At 35.1% G+C, this 20493-nt stretch overlaps 2 protein-coding genes and 1 pseudogene across 2 annotated transcripts; all 3 read left to right on the top strand.

Moving 5' to 3' along the window:
* Positions 1–11462: 11462 nt before the first annotated feature.
* Positions 11463–11897, top strand: LOC148780746 (uncharacterized). The gene has a single exon (XM_088873841.1). It carries the CDS (start codon positions 11463–11465, stop codon positions 11895–11897), a length of 435 nt encoding a protein of 144 aa, XP_088729967.1.
* A 5244-nt stretch (positions 11898–17141) lies between these two features.
* LOC18436200 (glycerol-3-phosphate acyltransferase 5) lies at positions 17142–19153 on the top strand. The gene is made up of 2 exons (XM_006846222.4): positions 17142–17779; positions 17991–19153. The coding sequence occupies exons 1-2, from the start codon at positions 17195–17197 to the stop codon at positions 18888–18890; spliced, it is 1485 nt and encodes a 494-aa protein (XP_006846285.2). The 5' UTR covers positions 17142–17194; the 3' UTR covers positions 18891–19153.
* Positions 19154–19737: 584 nt separating this feature from the next.
* LOC148780745 (U4 spliceosomal RNA) lies at positions 19738–19894 on the top strand (annotated as a pseudogene).
* Positions 19895–20493: the final 599 nt, after the last annotated feature.

The following is a 20493-nucleotide window of genomic DNA, read 5'->3' as shown; positions in this document are numbered from 1 at the left end:
CAATAATTTTGCCAATTATTGCACTGGAAAATGTTAGTCTATAAAGCACCAAAGTGGTCTCAATATAGATAGAGAAAGTGAGCATGCTCAGAATTGTTGGGATATGGATATCTAGGGTTCATATTGATATACATCATTATGAATGTATATGTATATATCTCTTGATAAGGTTAGATATCTAGAAGATAGTGACCAAATTATTTGGTCATCGAGTTATCATACCATAATTATCTATTCTAATTGTGTGATTGTCCTATATATATAGACATACTTCTTGATGTAAAGATTCATCCAACATAATGAGGATGTAGCCAGTTAGGCTTTGGATCCGCGGACGTAAGGCTTTGGCCGGAACCACGTAAATATTATGTTCTATCTTCTTCTCTCTCCATTCTATGCTCCCATAAATTCATAAATGTTGTAGTCTATCTTCTTCTCTCTCCATTCTATGCTCCCACATATTTGTAAATGTTGTGTTCTATCTTCTTCTATCTCCATTTTATGCTCTCATAAATTCGTAAATGCTATGTTCTATCTTCTTCTCTCTCTATTCTATGCTCCCACAAATTCTAACATGGTATCAAAGCAAAATTTTAACATGTATGCGCATGCTTCTTGGCTCAGATCTGAGCTCGCCAACTTCAGATCTGAAGTCGGGAAATTTCATAGCACAGAAGAAAAATCTGATTTGCTCATCTCCCGGAACCCTTTGTCCACCGCAGAGAGTTTTCATCTCTACATTTTAGCCCTGGAAAACTTCCATCGGACTTGATACTGTCTCCGCCCTAAGAATTTGCCTTCGAAAGCCACACTTAGGTCTCTGGTTTTGTGAAAGCCAGTGGTTTCAACAGAAGTGGTATTGAGAAATCTGGTGGCTTTATGATGTTTATTATCTTTTTTTTAATCATGCCAGAAGAACTGAGTTGATTGTGCTAGAAGATTTATTACAAGCATGTCTTATTTGGGAGACGTCTTGAGAGAGAAATTCTAATCTTTGGAGAAGCAAGGTGATAGAGAGAGAGGAGTAATTATTTGATGAGAGTAAGAGGGGGAAAAGATGAGGAAAAAAAAGGTTCAATTGCAAAAGTTGGAAAAACTTATCAAATATTGAATTATGATGATCATGCAAAAAAAAAAAAATGGGTCATATTTTTTTTACGATGTGGGCTATTGTCTAGAAGTCCAATTTCATTGGCATTTTTTTTTATATGATTGTACTCAAAAGGAAAAAAGAAAAAAAATTGTATTTTGCAAGTTGGGTGTTTCTTTGCATCCACACCCAACTTGAGGGAGAGAGTATAGGAGATATGGAGATGAGATGAGTAGAGATGAACTCTAATTTAACAGCTAAAGAAAATCCATATTCTGGCTCAGTCAAACTACTATGCAAAGGGAAGTTATTGTCATATTGATTCCAGAGTTCTAGTCTCCAGATGAGAAGATAAAGATGATCGAATTTCTCGATCGAAGTCGATGATCAAGAGTTCCGTCTCCAGATGAGGAGATGAAGATGATTGAATTTCTCGATCTTGATTGATGATCAAGTTTTCTGTTCTTTTATCTTGTTTGATGATGTAGTTTTCCGTTGCTCTATCCTGTGTGATGATCGTCGAGTTTTTCGTTACTCGATCTCAGATGTTTCGAAGAGAGAGAAAGAAAAGTCATTTTCTTTTAGAGAGAGAAAGCCTCTAGAAAAAAAGATGCCTTTGAAGAGAGAGATCTTCAGAGAAACCTCTAAAGAGAGAAGATCTTCAGAGAAAAAAGTAGAGAGCCCTAAAAAGGTTGTTTCTTGGAAGACCCTAGAGAGAGAAAGTCTCTAGAAGAAAGTAGAGAACCCAAGAAAGGAGCTCAAGAAAAGTTGTTTTTGGAAGACCATGGTAACATGTGATTTTTTTGGCAATTTAGTATTATTCAAACTCGAGCTGCTTTGTATCAAAGCATCTTGAGTTTGAGGGGGAGTGATGGGATATGGATATCTTGGATTCATATTAATATAGGTCATTATATGTATATATCTCTTGATAAGGTTAGATATCTAGAAGATGGAGACCAAGTTACTTGGTCATCAAGTTATCATACTATAATTATCTCTTCTAATTGTGTGATTGTCCTCTATATATAGACGTACTTCTTGATGTAAAGATTCATCCAAAATAATAAAGATGTAGCCAGTTAAGCATTGGATCTGTGGACGTAAGGTTTCGGTCTGAACCACGTAAATGTTGTTTTCTATCTTCTTCTCTCTCTATTCTATGCTCCCACAAATTCGTAAATATTGTGTTCTATCTTTTTCTTTCTCCATTCTATACTCCCACAAATTCTAACAAGAATAAGGTTCTTACTGTTGATAATCTCATTAAGAGGGGTAAGATTTTATCAAATATATGTCTTATGTGCAAGGATAATGGGGAGTCTAACGATCATCTGTTTCTACACTGCTCATTTGTTGTGAGAATTTGGTCTTAGTTCATTTCTCAACTGGGGGTTAGTGTTGGTTAGCTCTTACAAAAGAGGATAAGGGTATCTCGAAAGTTGATGCTTATATTAATCTTAACAATCTGTTTAGAATGGGAATGGTTAAATGTCGCTCGAGGTTGCTTTGGGTTATGCTTATATTAATCTTAACAATCTATTTAGAATGGGAATGGTTAAATGCTGCCCGAAGTCGCTTTGGGTTGCCTCATCACAACGAAGTTTCAAATTTAGTGTTGATGGTAGTTCTCTGGACAATCCTGGTTTGGCAGGCATTGTAGGTGTTCTTAGGGATTAGAATGGGTCTACAATATTTACCTTTGCTGGTCTCAATGGCACAACGACGGTTAATCACGCTGAAATCCTTACTCTTTTCCATGGTCTTAAGATTTTCATATCTAAGAATTTGGGTGGTGCTTGTATTATGGTGGGGGATTCTTTGAATGTGATCCCGTAGTGTAATAGGGAGCAGCGAGTACCTTGGGAGTTGAGGTCTGTCTGGCTTCAATTGTGGATTTGGCAAAACCTCTCATGATTTTCTTTCAATATGTTTATAGGGAGGCCAATGCAATGACTGATTCGCTCGCCAAGAGTGTATTGTCTTTTACCCACCCTTTTCATTTCTGATGATATAATTGATCCATTGTAACCGCTCTCCATTAAAAATTTTTTTAACATTTGTGAAAAAGAAGTGAGCATGATTTATGTACGTCTAATCTATTTGAAAAAATAGGTAGAGATTGTCTTTCTCACTTAATTACCTAAAAAAGAAGAAGTCATGCACGCTACACTTATTTCACCGCTATCCTTTTCAACGAAGTTACTTACCTCGATTAAATCCTGCACACCAACGGTCAAGTCTAGATTGCTTCTAGTAAGATGACCCCAACCTGCATTTGTGTATGGGCACTTCATGTGCTCCACGGGTGGATCGTCAATATCTCTTATCTAAAGACATAAAGCATGAGAGTGTTTTTATATAAATGCCATTATTGTCTTGCTCTATATTTAACTATAAGACTAAAACACATAAGTTTCTTGTTCTATTTATTAAAAATTCAATGAAGAACCATTTAAAAACTTATCATTTTAAAATACTCTTTAATATTTTTCAAAACAAGAAATTCTAAAACATATACAAGTACAGGTGCCTCACGAAAGCAAGTGCACGTTGGAAAAGAGACTTGGTTATGCAGTTTGGATTTTAATCCTCCTACTAATCGATTGTCCCACCAAAGATCACATGACAGAGCCAATATTCTTAGGATATTCTTCTTTATTAGTTTTAATTTTTCAAGAATTCAGTAAATTTATTATGAAAATATATACAATGTAACCATTTATTTTTATACAAAGACCATTTATTTTTTATACAATGAGACCATACGGAAATTCTTTGACCTTTAAAATCAATGTAACACTATCATGTCAGGGATGATTAACTATATGATTAAATATATCGAAATTCAACTTCGAAGGGGGGTGGGGGGTTCAAATATAATTACAACTCGATATAAATATCTAATTATTAAAGTGTGAATTATTTAAAGAAAAACATGGACTCTCCCTATCACATCACTATATCAATTCAACTACCGAGCAGATCAAGTTATCCACCATTTAGAAACAAGCACACATAAGAAATATCGTTTATAAGGAAGTTCCAATAGACAAGTCAACTCGGTCATATACTTTACAGTTACCAACGTGAGGAGTTTAGATAACTGCATATTTCAGTCCATGTATTATGTAATGTCATGACTTCCATTCTTACTACAGGTAGGAATCTCTCTTCCCAAAGATATATAATATATCATTGGTAAATGTATCTAAGAGTCTGGTAAATGTAACTAACATGGTCTCTCTCTCTTTCCCCAACCCGCCCGACAACAAATGTATAATAGTTGTATGTAGGTATACATTGTTAGCCCATCACAATTTGCTGTGATAAGCGCTCTCTCTCCCCCTATATATATATATATATATATATATATATATAGGAAAATCATCCTGTGAGTCGGTGGATTAAAAAAAAACAAAAGAGTCTAACGGTCCAGATTGAAGCTGGGTCGATCTGACGATCATAGATGTCTGGTAGTATTTGAATTAAAATATTTTTTTCTATTAATACAAATCAATTAAAATTTTAGGCCCATGTTCTTCTCATCAAGCCGCACCTAATAAAAATACAAAAAACAATAATACGTAAAACCAAAATTGACCAAAATACCCCTGAAATTTTATGGGGTGTCTTTTGGTTTTTTTTTGATATAAAATATTTTTTTGATATTTCTTAGCCAAAGAAATAGGTAAAAAGCAAGAGCTTATTCCCCATATTGTGGAACAAAATAATTATACTAATTTATATATGCAGTCTTTAGGAAAACAAGCAGAACGTATAGAAAGATTAGTTTCAAAGGAGGTAACTCCTTCCCTTCCTAAAGCAGTCCTGTTTAAATCACCTCTAGAACTTAATAAAAATAAATTTCATATTGGTGACAATAATAAAACCTTAATGGATCAGTTAATAGCCAAATTAGCTCAATTAGACATAAAAGGAATTCCTTCTCCCAAACTCAGTATTCCTATGCCAAATATACCTGTTCCATTACCAGAATCTTCAGATAAAAGAAAATAAAAAATACCAGAGCATGAAACAATGATGCTCCAGGAAGAAGAACCAATTATCGAAGACACCATATAAAACCAAAAAAATGCTTTTATGGATACTACACTTATTGATATAAATAGAATAACCTATGGTAAAACTTGGAAACCAATTACCGCTTTACCATATTATAAAAGACCTACACCTGTTGATGTCCAGCTTGAAGAAGATGCCATACAACAAGTTATTTCCTATTCAGGAAGATCAATAGTTAATTGGACAATAGATTGTTTATCTGAATTAAAAATATTAGATGTCATGAGACACATGACAATGTTTGCTTCTGCAAACAAAATGGCAGGCAATCCAAATCAAGAGGTTGCTAAAGCAATAGTCAATGGATTCACTGGCTGGTTAAGAGGATGGTGGGATTTCTATGTAGATGATGAAACCAAAAATAGAATTCTTACCAATATAAGACAATGGACCGCCAGGAATGAACAAAATCAAGAAATAATCTATACTGAAAATGATGCAGTAAACACCTTAATATATATCATTGCACTTCATTTTGTAGGCAGTACGACATTATTTGCAGCAAGATCAGAAGATCTGCTATCTAATCTTCGTTGTCCTACATTATCCCATTATAAATGGTATAAGGATGTCTTTTTCTCAATATTATTAATATGGGAAGATTGTCAATTAGACCATTGAAAAGAAAAGTTTATTGCTGGTCTACCCTACTTATTTGCAGAAAAAGTCAAAGACAGACTTAAAAAGAAACATAATGGAATTATAGTATATTCCGCCTATACACTAGAACTCTCAACAGAAATATGTGCTGAAGGATTAGCTTTATATACTGATCTTAAACTCAAAAGACAGTTAGATAAACAACAAATTACCAAGCGTAAAGAACTTAGTGATTTCTGTGAACAATTTGGATACCATATAGATATGAAAAATACACCTGAAAAGTTATATAAGAAAAAGAAAAAATATAAAAAAGATAAATATAAATCCAAATCAAATAAAGTACATAAACAATATAAAAAGTCTAAACAGAAATTTATAAACAAATTTTCTCCAAATACAAAAAATAAAAAGAAACTTCCAGTATGTTATAAATGTGGAAAAGTTGGTCATTACAAACACCAATGCAAATTAAATAAGAAAATGGAATCATTACAATTAAATGATTCGATCAAAGAAAAATTATATAATATAATCAATTATGATTCAATATCTTCAGATTCTACTGAATCACATATAGAACATATTCAGGATGATGCCTTATTATGGACAGAATCGTCTGATTCTTCGACAGATACAAAAACATCCAATTCCATGAAAGATGCTAATTGTACTTGCCCTATACCTACACATCAAGAAGATAATTTAATATTAGATATTATTGAGAAAATTACAGATCCAGAAGAAAAAAGATCTGTAATCACTAAATTTATTTAACTAAAACAAAAGCAAAAATACCTCCAATTAGTAAAACACCTGATGAATACAATTTTGCTTCTATTATGAAAAGAGTAAGTGAACAACATACTTCTCAACATAAAAAACCTTCTATTTCAGACTTAAAGCAAGAAATCAAAGAAGTCAAAAAAGAAGTATATCAATTAAAAAATAGAATTAAGACTTTAGAATTACAAAATCTATCTCAACCAGAGATAGATACAGATGAACTAGAATTCGATCAGCTTATGACATATGATCCTGATCCACTAGAAGATATACCAGAAACTTCAGAAGCCAAACCTCATCTGGTAACAATTCCCTCTGTTAATTTAATAGATAAAATTATGATTCAAAAATGGTTTGTTCAAGTCAAGATAATTGTAGCAAAAGATTATAGCTTTCAAACTTCAGCCTTAATAGATTCAGGGGCTGACTTTAATTGCATCAATGAAGGTTTAGTACCTTCAAAATATTTTGACAAAACAACTCAAATCTTAAATACTGCAGATGGTAGTAGACTCTTTATCAATTATAAATTATCTAATGCTTCTGTCTGTAATAACCATCAATGTATTAATACACCATTTATTATGGTTAAAGGATTAAGTCAAGCAGTTATACTTAGAGTCTCATTTCTTACACTTTTATATCCTTTATCAATAGATCAAACATGAATATCTTCGAATTATCAAAATGTACCAACACGCTTTGACTTTATTCATAAACCAAAATTAAAAGAAATCAATAATGTCAAAAGCCAATTACAGAATAAAGAAAAATTTATTTGTACTTTAAAATAAGAAATTAAATATAAATATATAGAAGAACAAATACGAGATCCTTTGATCCAACAAAAGATTCAATCAATCCAACAACAAATAGAAAGCTCTATATACAGTGAACATCCCAATGCTTTTTGGGAAAGGAAAAAGCACAGTATTAGTCTACCATATGAACAAGGATTTGACGAAAAACAAATACTTACAAAAGCTAGACCAATACAAATGAACACTACTTTAGTAGACATGCGTAAAAAAGAAATTGATGACCTCCAAACAAAAAAGTTAATACGACCAAGCTCATCACCTTGGAGTTGTGCAGCTTTTTATGTCAATAAAAATGCTGAGAAAGAACGAGGAGTCCCTCGATTAGTTATTAACTATAAACCTCTTAATAAAGTTTTAAGATGGATTAGATATCCTATCCCCAATAAAAAAGATTTATTAGATAAAGTAGCCAATGCTTGTATCTTTTCCAAATTTGATATGAAATCTGGATATTGGCAAATACAAATTCAAGAACAAGATAAATATAAAACAACATTTAATGTGCCATTTGGACAATATGAATGAAATGTAATGCCATTTGGTTTAAAAAATGCTCCATCAGAATTTCAGAAAATAATGAATGATGTCTTTAATGCTTATTATCAATTCATGATAGTTTATATTGATGGTGTCTTGGTCTTCTCTGAATCTATAGATCAACATATCAAACATATTAATACTTTTATTCATGTAGTCCAGAATGCTGGATTAGTTGTATCGGCAAAAAAGATAACTTTATTTAAAACCAATATTAGGTTTCTAGGACATCTAATTCATCATGGCACCATTATTCCAATAGATCGATCCATACAATTTGCTGATAAATTCCCTGATCAAATACTCGATAAGAAAGAACTTCAAAGGTTCTTAGGATGTTTAAACTATGTAAGTGATTTTTATCCTAATCTTGCCATAGATGCTAAACCTTTACATGATAGATTAAAAAAGCATCCTTTACTATGGACAAATATTCATACTAAAGCAGTTCAACTCATTAAACAAAAGGTAAAAACTCTTATTTGCCTTTCTCTTCCTCATCCTACTACTTTCAAGATAATAGAGTGTGATGCCTCCGAAATAGGCTTGGGTGGTATTCTCAAGCAACGCATTGATAATCAGGAACAACTACTCAGGTATACTTCTAAAGCCTGAAACCCAACCCAGAAAATCTATTCTATGGTCAAAAAGGAATTACTGGCCATTGTTCATTGTGTTACAAAATTTCAGAGTGATATTCTCAATCAACCATTTCTCATACGAACTGATTGCAAAGCAGCTAAAGATATTCTGTAAAAAGATTTTCAAAACCTTGTTGCTAAACAAATATTTGCCCGCTGGCAGGCTATCCTGTCCGCCTTTGATTTTACCATTGAACACCTTCCCGGGTCTTCCAATTCTCTTCCTGATTTTCTTACCCGTGAATTTTTGCAGGGGGGGCAACACTGACGCCAACGACGAAGAATCACCACTTTCACTTGCACTACAACTCTTTGCAGCTAATAAAAATAATACTACTCTATCACATCCACCTACTCTCATGGGTTCTCGTAGCAATTCTCGCACCGAAAAACACCCACTGAATATAATATCATTTGAAGGTGAATTCCGGCCTTTGGCAACCCTTTCACCTTCCAATTCTCTTATTCACCAAATAACCTACCCAGAGGCTAATACATCGACTCCTGTTTATTCTCAAGTACAGTCCTAATCAAATCAGAAGCCTAATTTTCCTAGGTCTTCATACATTGAAAGAGCCTACCTTATGGACATCACCATTGATGATCACCATATAAATATGGACCCTATCAAACTTGCTCCATTATACTTGATAAACCATTTAAACCCAACCAATGGAGTCAAAACCAGAGAATATTATGAAGCAATTCTCATGGAAACAGGATCCATATATGTTGTCCATTACTACCAACAAAATACTAGAGTCATTGCTTACTCCAAAGTCCAGATTAAGAAACTACTCTCTTATGATGAGTGGGGTTGCAATCCTGCTCAAGGAAAGAAATTACATAATCCTGATTTTTCATACAAATATTATAAAATATGCCGAATACATAGAAGCTTGGCATAAAATGTTTTATTATCAAAATCCAAACAATTTGTGCAGTTCAATAATAGTGATAATAATACTGACAATCACCTATACTTTGTGGCACTATATCAACTCCCATGGATTATGAAATGGGAATATACCATCTCTGTTAATAACACAGTCGACCATACCTACATTCCAAGACTGGGCAAAACCATCTCTGTCAAGTTGTGGGACATCTTTAATATGGATCTCACAACCATAGTTCCCAAAAGAATACCTCCACAAAAACCTATATATAATCCCAGTCTAAGTGACCATAATACAGCCAATACTTCATTTGACTTTCTTACGTATTTACGAAATATGCTCCAAGTAAACCCAAATGCTTCCAAAGAAATGCTAGAACAACAAATGAAGGAGATCTTTGCAGAAGCAGGAAGAAAACAGGTCTCATCAGATGAAACCGTACAATCTTTACCATTACACACCAATAAATATTTTCCACTTGAAGAAGCAGACCCAGAAGAAGAAGAAACAGACCCAGAAGAGGAAGACCCCAATGAATTCAGCCAAAGACCATAGAGATGCTACACAGTACCAGGTCACCTCAAAGATACTATATGCCCTTCACATACGACAAAAGAATGATGCCTTTCACTGTGCTGCCGACATATACGACAAATGATTGATGCCCTTCACTGTAGCCGCCGACATAAGAAGACAAAATGCCACTATTCAAAGATGCCTTTTCACTGTAGGCACCGACATAAGAAGACAAAATGTCACTGTACAAAGATGCCTCTTTAAGCATCTTCTTTTCCTTTTTTGTCTTTTTCCTTTTTGCTTTTTTGCTTTATGTCTTTTCCTCTTCCTTTTAGTCTCATCAAGTCATCTCACTTCTTTACTTCCTTACGAAGTAACCTTCTCCTGCCTATAAAAGGGAAGCCTCTCCCTCATTCTAAGCAGGTCTCTCTCCGAGCTTCTTCCCTCTCATACTCCGCTCTGCTCTCTCTCTCTCTGCTCTCCCTCTCTCTCTCTCTCTCTACTCTCTCTTCATCTGCAAGCTCTCTTCATCCATCTGCTCTCTCATCTCCTTGCTCTCTAAGCAAGACCATCACAGCTTTCCCAACCTCACAGCAAGAACCTGCTTCATGCTATCCAGGTTTTCCCTATCTTTTTGATACATCAAACCAGATTCTCAACTATCTTATTATCTCAGTTTTCCTATCTCAGTTTTAGTAGTTTACAAATGTGTGATTGTAACTTCCATACACTCCCATCATATTGTCCCCACAACTGGAAGTTATTTTCCAGTTATTGTATCTTAAAAGAATAACAGATATTGTATCTCCAGTTTTGCATGAAGTTTATGTGTCGCAAAATGCTTCAGATATAGTCATATGGGAGATTGAGTCAGATGGTCTGTATTCGGTGAAGTCAATGTATCACTTACTGTTTCATGACCATTGGAGGCGGTCCTTGCCTGAAATTGCTTGCATTTAGAAATTGTGCATACCGCTGAAAGTTCAAGCTTTTCTATGGGTGGCTGTGCAAGTAAAAATCCTCACTGTGGATAATCTTATCAAAAGGGGTAAAGTATTGCCGAATATTTGCTTATTCTGTAAGAGTAATGCAGAAACAGGGCCTCATATGTTTCTCCATTACTCTTTTATCTTAAGAATTTGGCAGTAGGTTTTTGATAAATTGGGGATCACTATGGTTATGCCTACGAATGTGATTGGGGTAATTTCAAACTTGTTTGTGAGTTGGTTACCTAGAACTGGAATGGTTATTTGGCAGATTGCTAAGGGCATGATTTTATGGGATGTTTGGAAGGAAAGAAATTGAAGAATTTTTTACGGTATCGGCCTGCCTGTTGAGAGAATTTTAGAGAAAATATTGCATGCGATGTGGCTCTCATGCTCAGTTACTAAAGTTGGTAAAGATTTTTTGGAAGTAGATGTTAAGAGAAATTTAGCGAATTTCTTTCATCTAGGAGTAGTGAAGAGTAGACCGAAGGGTGCCACCTATGGAAGAGTTTTTCAAACTCAATTTTAATGGAAGTTCGTTTAGAAACCTAAGCCTCGCTGGTTTTGGAGGTATTGTAAGAGATTGGAATAGAGTTGTAGTATTCTCCTTTGCAGGACTATTGGGGGAGAAAATGACAAACTTTGCTGAACTTATGGCGCTTTTCAATGGACTAAAACTCTTTGTAGACAAAATGGTGGGGATGTATTGTGTGGTGGAAGGGAATTCGTCGAATGTTATCAACTGGTGTAATGGGATCCTAAAACCGCTATGGGAACATCGCTCTATCCTGCTGCAGAATTGGGACTTGTCTAGATCCTTCACAGTTTCATATGTTCATGTCTTTCGAGAGGCTAATGTTGTGGCAGACTATCTTGCTAAAGGTGGCTCTACCTTAACTGAGATTGTGGTCTCAAATTCTGTAATCTCTTTTTAGTCTTTGATCAATAAAATTACTTAACTTCGATCAAAAAAAAAAAAAAGGTGAGCACTTTATACAAACCTCACCCTACTAAAAAGTAGAGAACACGTTAAATTAGGTTGTAATTGCCTCATTTTATGACCCGAATCACCGACTCCTCTGATAAAATGACCTAATTCTCTAACAAAGCTGAAGCGATTAAATTCCAGCAAAACTTAAAGGATTCTGGGCATTAAAAAAAAAATATAGTTAGTCCCTCGCAACTGTCGATTGTAATCGGCAATTGCGAACCCAGAGTGCTAATTAAAACTCCTCTATACACATTGCCATGGACAAAACAACGCTATCTCAAATAGATACTGTTCATGAATTAACGAACATGACCTAAAGAAGAGTCATTTCATAATAATAATAATAAAGAAGTGATAATAATAAAAAAGAAGTGAAAATATGCGATTTAGCTGTAAATGTTTGTTTATTTTGCTCTCCCAACGCTGTGTAGTAGCCATTGTTCAGCAATCCTGTTCAGCAATCCGGCTAGGTTGAAATGGAACAGACCGGGTTACTTGGACTTGGCCGCTTTGGGTGGTCAACAGGCTTGACTGTACTAGCTTAAAAATAAAAATAAAAACGAATTTATAAAAATCTAAAAAGTAATAAATTATTTATAATAGGTTTTTGTAATATTTTCTACAGAAAAATAATAATTGGAGCTTAAGTCATTCTGAAGGGGCAGTGTGGTCCATTACTACTATAAATGAGGCTGGAGGTTTCAGAGACGTCCAAAGCCATAATATAATATTTTAGATATGGGAAAAGTTTATATAAGGTTGCACCTTTAAAATTTCAAATCACAAAAGCACCTCAAAAGTCTATTGGAAATGTTGTTTTAATGTTGAAAAAGCCTTCTAATCAATCATCTCGACATCGAGATATATGAATATGATTTTTTTTTTTTGAATCTAAAAAATAGTGCATCTTGCAACACATTATCTAGACCGTCCATTTTCAAGATTTTTATATATTTATAGATCTACTTGATGTTAATCATTTTTGGAATCTAAAATTTTCTATTAGGTATGAAAATAGATTTTAAGATAATACTAAGAATCTTTTACAACAAAATTACATGTTATGATAAAATTTTAAGGTGCACGTTAATTGGATTGTTTAAGGTTGCAAACTTATAGAAACCTCACCTTTTAGATATAAAACGTGTTAAAAAAACATCTCACACATTTTTCTCTAAACCCTATTTTCCAAAATTCCAAAGAAAATGATTTTGGAAAGTATACGATTTAAATCCCAAAGGAAAGTAGCACAATTACATTTGCTTTACTGACTTACCGAGAAGTATGTTGTGAACCATGTTCCTCAAATGTGCATCGTAAAACGTGCCTCACAAGCATCCTAAGTTTAGTTTTTTTTTTTTTTTTTTTTTTTTTTTTTTTTTTTTTTTGCGGTAATTCAGTGGGGAAGACATGCTTCTATAGATATTTTTTAATTGTTTAAGAGTTAGTTTTTCGTAGGTATTAATGATGTGGTGTTGTGGACATGAAAACCACAACATGATGACTAGGGGTGTAGGGTTGCTACCACCACAACCCCAGCTCCCTTTTCCGTGTTTCCTAAATTTTAGATATAAAAAGCATCCCAAATCTGACAACAAGGTTGTTACATATGTACATGTTTTTAACTAGAGATAAATAATTATGAGATTATAAAAATTCGTAAAAATTATAAAAATTTACATTTATACTGTAAAAATGTAAATTTAGTTTCCAATAAAAATCTTTTTGGAGCCTAAGCGACAATCAATAGTTTACTAAAACGCATATATTTAAATATCTTTATCCACATTTGAAATATAACAAAAGTTTATGTAAGATACAAGCTTATATTGTTGAAGTTAGGTGCATCTAAACAATTCACCAGAAAAAATGTTCCGATACTGGATGCCCTCTAATCGATCATCTTAAACTCAAGATATGAAAAGAAAAAGGATTCTAAGTCTTGAAAATAGTTACATCTTGCAATATGTTATCTGGACCATCCATTTTTAAGATTTTCAAGCATTCACTTATAATATTTGATCAATATTATTTTTAAAAATTTAAATTTTATAATTACGGTGTAAGATTAAAATTTGAAATCAGGCATCAACATTGTATCTTGTGATAGAATTTAAATGTGTGCCCTAATTTTATTGTTTAAGATATCATCGTATACAAATCTCACCTTTCTTATTATGTTTACGGGATTATATGTTATGAGATTATTTATCTTTGTTACAAGAAAGACACAATTACTCATAGGCATTAGATGTCAAATTGGACGGTTTGAGGCGTGTCATAAAATTTGATTTTTATTTTTCAAGTTTGAGACTAGTCAAGGATATTACTTACAACCACCTGATTTAAAATCTCACATACAAGAATGATTGTAACCTAAAACAAATAGTCTCTTCATGTACTTTTGATGCGTTTATACATACATCCGGCTAACAAGGAAGTGTACTACGACACATGGTCGGCCCTAAAAAACATGGCTATGACGATTTATTCATCGATAATTTTTCGGATGGCATTAGTGAACCCATGATCAACCCCATAAAATGGTTTGATTAAAGGCTCATAAAGTACCCTATTAATGCGTCCTCAGTGGCAGGCTCTGAATCGTCCATTTGAGAAACAATCCGATCTTATGCTTAAGAGCTCAATGGCTAAAGTACAATTTCGCGTTCAAAAAATGTTTTTTTCGATATGTAATTAGGCAGGTAAGAAATCCCCCCTCCCCCCAAAAAAAATTTAATTTGAACTAGTCATGATTCACAATAAGAAGATAAAACCTATTTAATTCTTCTCAAAAGAAAATAATTTTTCTCAAAAGAAAAAGAAGCAACCTCTATAATTATATCTACTTAATTTAATACAAATAGTAAGAATTAATTATTTTTTATAAAAAGAGAAGGGTGAGTTTTATGTAAGATGCCCACCTTATTCTATACAAGTAAGGGACCTTGTTTGAAGAGGCAGTTTGGTACTAAAAATCTTACGATGATTGGAAAATTCATGTTCAACTCTAATTATGAAATTTGAAATTAGAAAAATGGTACAAATTGAGTGCAGCTATAAATACTGATTTTGACAACTCTAATTATGAAATTAGAAATTAGAAAAATGGTGTAAATTGAGTGCAGCTATAAATACTTATTTTGAAAATAAATGGTCCAGATAACTTATTGGAAGATAAATTATTTTTATGACTTGAAATTTTAGTGTTTAAAAACTCATCGATCAGATCTGAAATCGGGAGATCCAAATCGAATGGTCCAGATAACTTATTGCAATATAAACTATTTTTATGACTTGAAATTTCTTTTATCTTTATACCAGATAACTTATTGCTATTCTTATGACTGATAAACTATTCTTAGGACTTGAAATTTCTTTTATCTTTATACCAGATAACTTATTGCTATTCTTATGACTTGAAATTTCTTTTATCTTTATGCTAGATAACTTATAGCTATTTTTATGACTTGAAATTTTATTTTCTTCATCTTTATACCATATGACTGATAAACTATTCATATAACTTGAAATTTCTTTTATCTTTATACCAGATAACGTATTGCTATTCTTATGACTTAAAATTTCTTTTATCTTTATACCATTGTTTAAAAACTCGCTATTCTTATGACTTTGAAATTTCTTTTATCTTTATACCATTGTTTAAAAACTCGCATGAAATCGAGAGATCAGAATCGAATCGCGTATTAGTGATACCGCTCGCATGGGTGAACTTATTGCTATTCTAACGGTTTGAAATTTCTTTTATCTTCATACAAGATAACTTATTGATGTTCTTATGATTTTTGTTAAAAACTCGCATGAAATCGGGAGATCCGAATCGAATCGGGTATTAGTTGTTACATAGTTATATATTTTTATAATAATATAATTACAAGTTTACGTTTTTAAATTATATACTTTTATAGATTTGGTTATTATTAATAATTATACATTGATAATCAAATCTTGTATTTTATTTTTTATTTATTTACATTATAAATTATATAATGTATTAATTTTATTATAGCTGTAAATAATTTTTTCTTAAAAAAATAGATGATATTATAAGACAAATTTTAAATTTATTCATACAGGGAAAAAACATCTCAATATTCGCATATTGAAGAAAAAAAATGAAAATTCTTAATATAGTACCCGCATTTTTTATTGTATTATTAAGAAACAACATTTATAATGATTTTTAATGAACTTTGTTAGATTTTTTTAGGAATAAATTTGATCGATTCGACCGATTTTCGATCCGAAACGCCGATTCACCGATCCAGATGGATTTTTGAAGTGCCTGATTCAAGACACCAATCCGTTTTCTAAACCATCGCTTTATACTAATCTCGAGGTCAAGATGATCAATTCCATACCAATGCAACGTGTCATATATCATACATACGTACTGTGTAGTATAATCCTCCTTTCCAAATTAAAGATTTCACACTAATAATGTGCTGTTATTATATGAAATCAACAGTATTTTAAAGCATGGTGACATATGATAATCCTACGGTCAATGCCTCGTGTAAACGCACAAAGCAACGGCAAAGATTTAAGGGCTAAGTGCACAAGGGCGGAGGCGTAGATGAACAAAAGTTTGTGCAGTAGACATGAAGTAGTTGAAAGTTTGAGTAAGCAGGAGGGCCTTAAGACCAATGGCGTGCCCCATAATTTATCCTCTTTATTCCATTTTTTTTCCATTTTTAACAACAAACAATAAATAATTAAACCCAATATATGAAAAGTTGGGTCACCTGTTTAAAGATTTTATGTTCATATTTCATATCCATTAACTTCTCCCTCCAAATCTCAAAGTTTGGTCACCTAGTTACCATATATTCAAAAACATTTCTCTTTCTCTCTCTACACGATATGCTAAAAAACATCTCTCTCTCTACGCCATATGTTAAACAACATAACACTCTCTCTCTACATATGTTCAACAACATAGCTCTCTCTCTCGACACCATATGTTAAAAAACATATATCTCTCTCTCTATTTCCTCTATCTCCTCTGCCCCCAACTCTCTCTCTCTCTCTCTCTTCTGTACCCTTAATTTTTGGACAAAAAGAGGTAACCCCAAGAGCGTGAAAAGGTTGGTGAACTGCTAAACTGCCCATACCCTAAGTCAAAAGACCCAAATACCAAATAACCCTTCACCTTGGTTTTTATACTTCATTTCTTCACGTCCCCCCCACTCCAAGTTTCCCTCTCTCTCTCCAACTGCCATGAAACTATACCCAAGAAAAAATTCAGGCGATATGCCCGAAACCATAGTGTCCGATCTTGAAGGGTCTTTGCTTAAGGAACCTGACCCATTCTCCTATTTGATGCTTGTTGCCTTTGAGGCCTCTGGGGTCCTACGATTTGCTTTCTTATTGCTGGTTTGGCCTTTGGGCCGTGTCCTAGACATGGTTGGCTTGGGAGATGTTGGCCTCAGGCTCATGGTTTTTGTTGCCATGGCTGGGATTCGAGAATCCGAGATCGAAGCTGTGGCTCGTGCTGTTCTTCCAAAGTTTTACATGGATGATCTAGACATGGAGGCATGGAGGGTGTTTAGCTCTTATGGGAGGAAGGTGGTGGTGACCAAGAGCCCTAGGGTTTTGGTCGAGTGGTTCGCGAAGGAGCACCTGCGAGCCGACGACGTTGTTGGGGGTGAGCTTGTGGTGAACCGGTTCGGGCTGGCGACCGGGTTCTTTGCAGACCATGGTTGCTCTACTGATGAACGCGTTCGGAAATTGTTTTGTGGTGAGAGCCCTGATGTTGGTCAAGGCAGGCTACCGTGTTGCTCCTCTGTTCAATCCTTGTGCAAGGTGAGTGCTAGAGGTGCTCTCGTGCAAAACACATACACACACATGCATGTGAACACCCCAACCGAACCGTGTATGCAATGCATGAATGAATACATTGACACACGTACCGCACGCACCTACACTCGGGTGAAACATGTAACACGTGCATGGACATTGCTAGGTTCCCATCCTCTTCCTCATCTGGTTAACATGGCTGATTCTTGCTCTGCAGGAGCACTTGTATGCACCCTTCTCTGATGGCAAAGCATACGACCTCCCACTCTCGAAGCCGCCTCCTGTGATATTCCATGATGGTCGATTAGTCCGTCGCCCGACTCCCTCTACCGCCCTCCTCATCCTCCTCTGGCTGCCTCTCGGTGCCCTCCTGGCGGCCATCAGAATACTGGTGGGCCTCCTCCTCCCAATCCAAGCCATTCCCCACATCGTCAACCTCTTTGGTGGCAGCATCATCTTCAAAGGCACCCCACCACCCCCGAACTCCGGCATCCTCTTTGTGTGCACCCACCGCACCCTGATGGATCCTGTGGTCTTATCGGTCGTCCTAGGTCGCAGAGTTGCTGCTGTCACATATTCGATTTCTCGACTGTCGGAGATCCTATCTCCAATCCCGACGGTGAGGCTCTCTAGAGACCGCCGTGTCGATGGCGAACGAATCAAACAGGCCTTGTCAGAGGGCGACCTCGTCGTCTGCCCCGAGGGAACCACATGCAGGGAGCCCTTCCTTCTAAGGTTTAGTGCCTTGTTCGCTGAGCTTACAGACCGGATTGTCCCAGTAGGGATGAACTACCGGGTCGGCTTCTTTCATGCCACCACCGCCCGAGGTTACAAGGCCATGGACCCAATCTTCTTCTTCATGAACCCCAGGCCTGTGTATGAGGTGACATTCTTGAACCAGTTGCCCGAGGAGCTCACTTGCTCCGGGGGTAAAAGTGCCCATGACGTCGCGAACCACGTGCAGAGGATTCTAGCGTCTACGCTAGGGTTCGAGTGCACAAGCCTCACCCGGAAGGACAAGTATCGGGTGCTCGCCGGAAACGATGGCACCGTCCCGGATTCAAAGGATTACGGTGGCCGGATTCTCAAGTTGGTGGACACTTTGATACAACACTAGCTCTGGAGACATTCATTGTATATATGCCCACATGTTTGTGCTCCTTATATAATTTTTCTTAATTTTTTCGATAATTTGATTGGTTTTTTTTTTGGTATGGTCGATAAATGGATAGTTTGATAGGTCTTACGATAATTCTTCTTATTGGATTTGTCTTAAGTCTTTGAAAGTGGGGAAGGCCGCCCTTGAACAATATTTGAAGTTGTAATAGAGTGGTTTTGCATCATTTTGGGTGACAATTAAATGCATTCTTTCTAATTGTATATTCTCCTACAAATACCTTTTTTTTTTCGTGGTTTTTCTTTTCTAAGTAATTTGGGTAAGGAACGGACAAAAACAAGAGAAAATCATTCAAACGAAAAAAGAGATGTGACATAACATATGGTCCATATTTTGGGCCATATCACTCTTTGTGCCAAATATCTTCGTATGAGAAAAGACTCCTAGCTTGATGAAACAATCGGATAGGGCCGGCAATGGATCTAGACCCGACGCGGGACCTGTCGGGTATACCCGACACGGGCCAGTGTATGGGTCCAAACCTTGGTCCCATAGATAGGATCCGGGTTTTTCATAACGGACCCAAAGATTCTTGAGTACGGGTCCATGTACTAGCCGACGTGCCCTATACCCGACCTGTGACCCGAAAGTTTTCACCCTTTTTGAAATCTACCATTCATTATATAGCAAATCCCCTCATATCACGTGGAACTAAAAGATCTTCTCACCTACGGAGAAGTAAGTATGAAGTGATAAGAAGAGAGAGGATGTTGTCTACTGGAAGATTAGCTCCACATCAATGGGAATAGAAAGAAATAAGTGGGTCAAGTTCTATAAAAGCAGAGGCATTGGAGCGCTTGGGGCAATGATGCAGCCAGTGAGGTAAAACCGAGGCGCATCAATTGCTGGTTGAAAACTATTTCCAAACTGGGCTAGTGTCGGGTACGGGTCCTGATCCCTCTATTCGAGGACATTCTCAAACCAAATTTGAATTATTATTATTATATTTAGTTTTTTCGTTAGTAAGGCACTACCCTAAAGCTTGGAGCACTGCCCTACTAATGAAATAACTAAAAGAATTCGGACCCAGGATTCCATCCTCAAATAGAAGGGCAATTTTGGAAAAAAACAATAAAAGAATTCGGACCCAGGATTCCATCCTCAAATAGAAGGGCAATTTTGGAAAAAAACAAAAAAAGTCAGTTAGTTTGCAATTTGCTACAATCATCTCTATTGCGAGTCTCATAGATCTAAAAAAGAAAAAGGAATTCTCATATCAACCCTTTAATGGATAAAAGAGCATTCAGTGAGGAACATTTTCACCAAATTTTATTAAAATTTTCCTGTCGTCTATCTGTTTGATGAACAAATTTAAGAGAATTGACCTCCATGTATAAGAAAACTGGTCAAATCTAATACAAATGACTGGAATTTCAACCATAGGTTTATGCTGCCTCAAGGCAAATTCTCATAAAATTTTATCTTCATATAATAAAGTTGATGTATGGAACATTTGTCAAGCCATCAGGCATTCCTTGATGTCGACAATATAGGAAATTAGGTCAAGTAAAATCCATGACTCAAAACTTTGGATTTAAACTTA

Source organism: Amborella trichopoda, chromosome 8 (assembly GCF_054954075.1).
Source record: "Amborella trichopoda isolate Santa Cruz 75 chromosome 8, AtrichopodaSantaCruz75HAP2 v2.0, whole genome shotgun sequence".
Lineage (NCBI taxonomy): Eukaryota > Viridiplantae > Streptophyta > Magnoliopsida > Amborellales > Amborellaceae > Amborella > Amborella trichopoda.
The sequence above is the reverse complement of the archived record's forward strand: the minus strand, read 5'-3'. Positions and strand labels throughout refer to the sequence as shown.

Bases quoted from the DNA above. Each gene is read 5' to 3' on its own strand.
- LOC18436200 (XM_006846222.4), top strand. From the start codon at position 17,195: ATGAAACTATACCCAAGAAAAAATTCAGGCGATATGCCCGAAACCATA. The intron at 17,780-17,990 runs GTGAGTGCTAGA...CTTGCTCTGCAG, and splicing joins CTGTTCAATCCTTGTGCAAG to GAGCACTTGTATGCACCCTT.
- LOC148780746 (XM_088873841.1), top strand. From the start codon at position 11,463: ATGGAAGAGTTTTTCAAACTCAATTTTAATGGAAGTTCGTTTAGAAAC.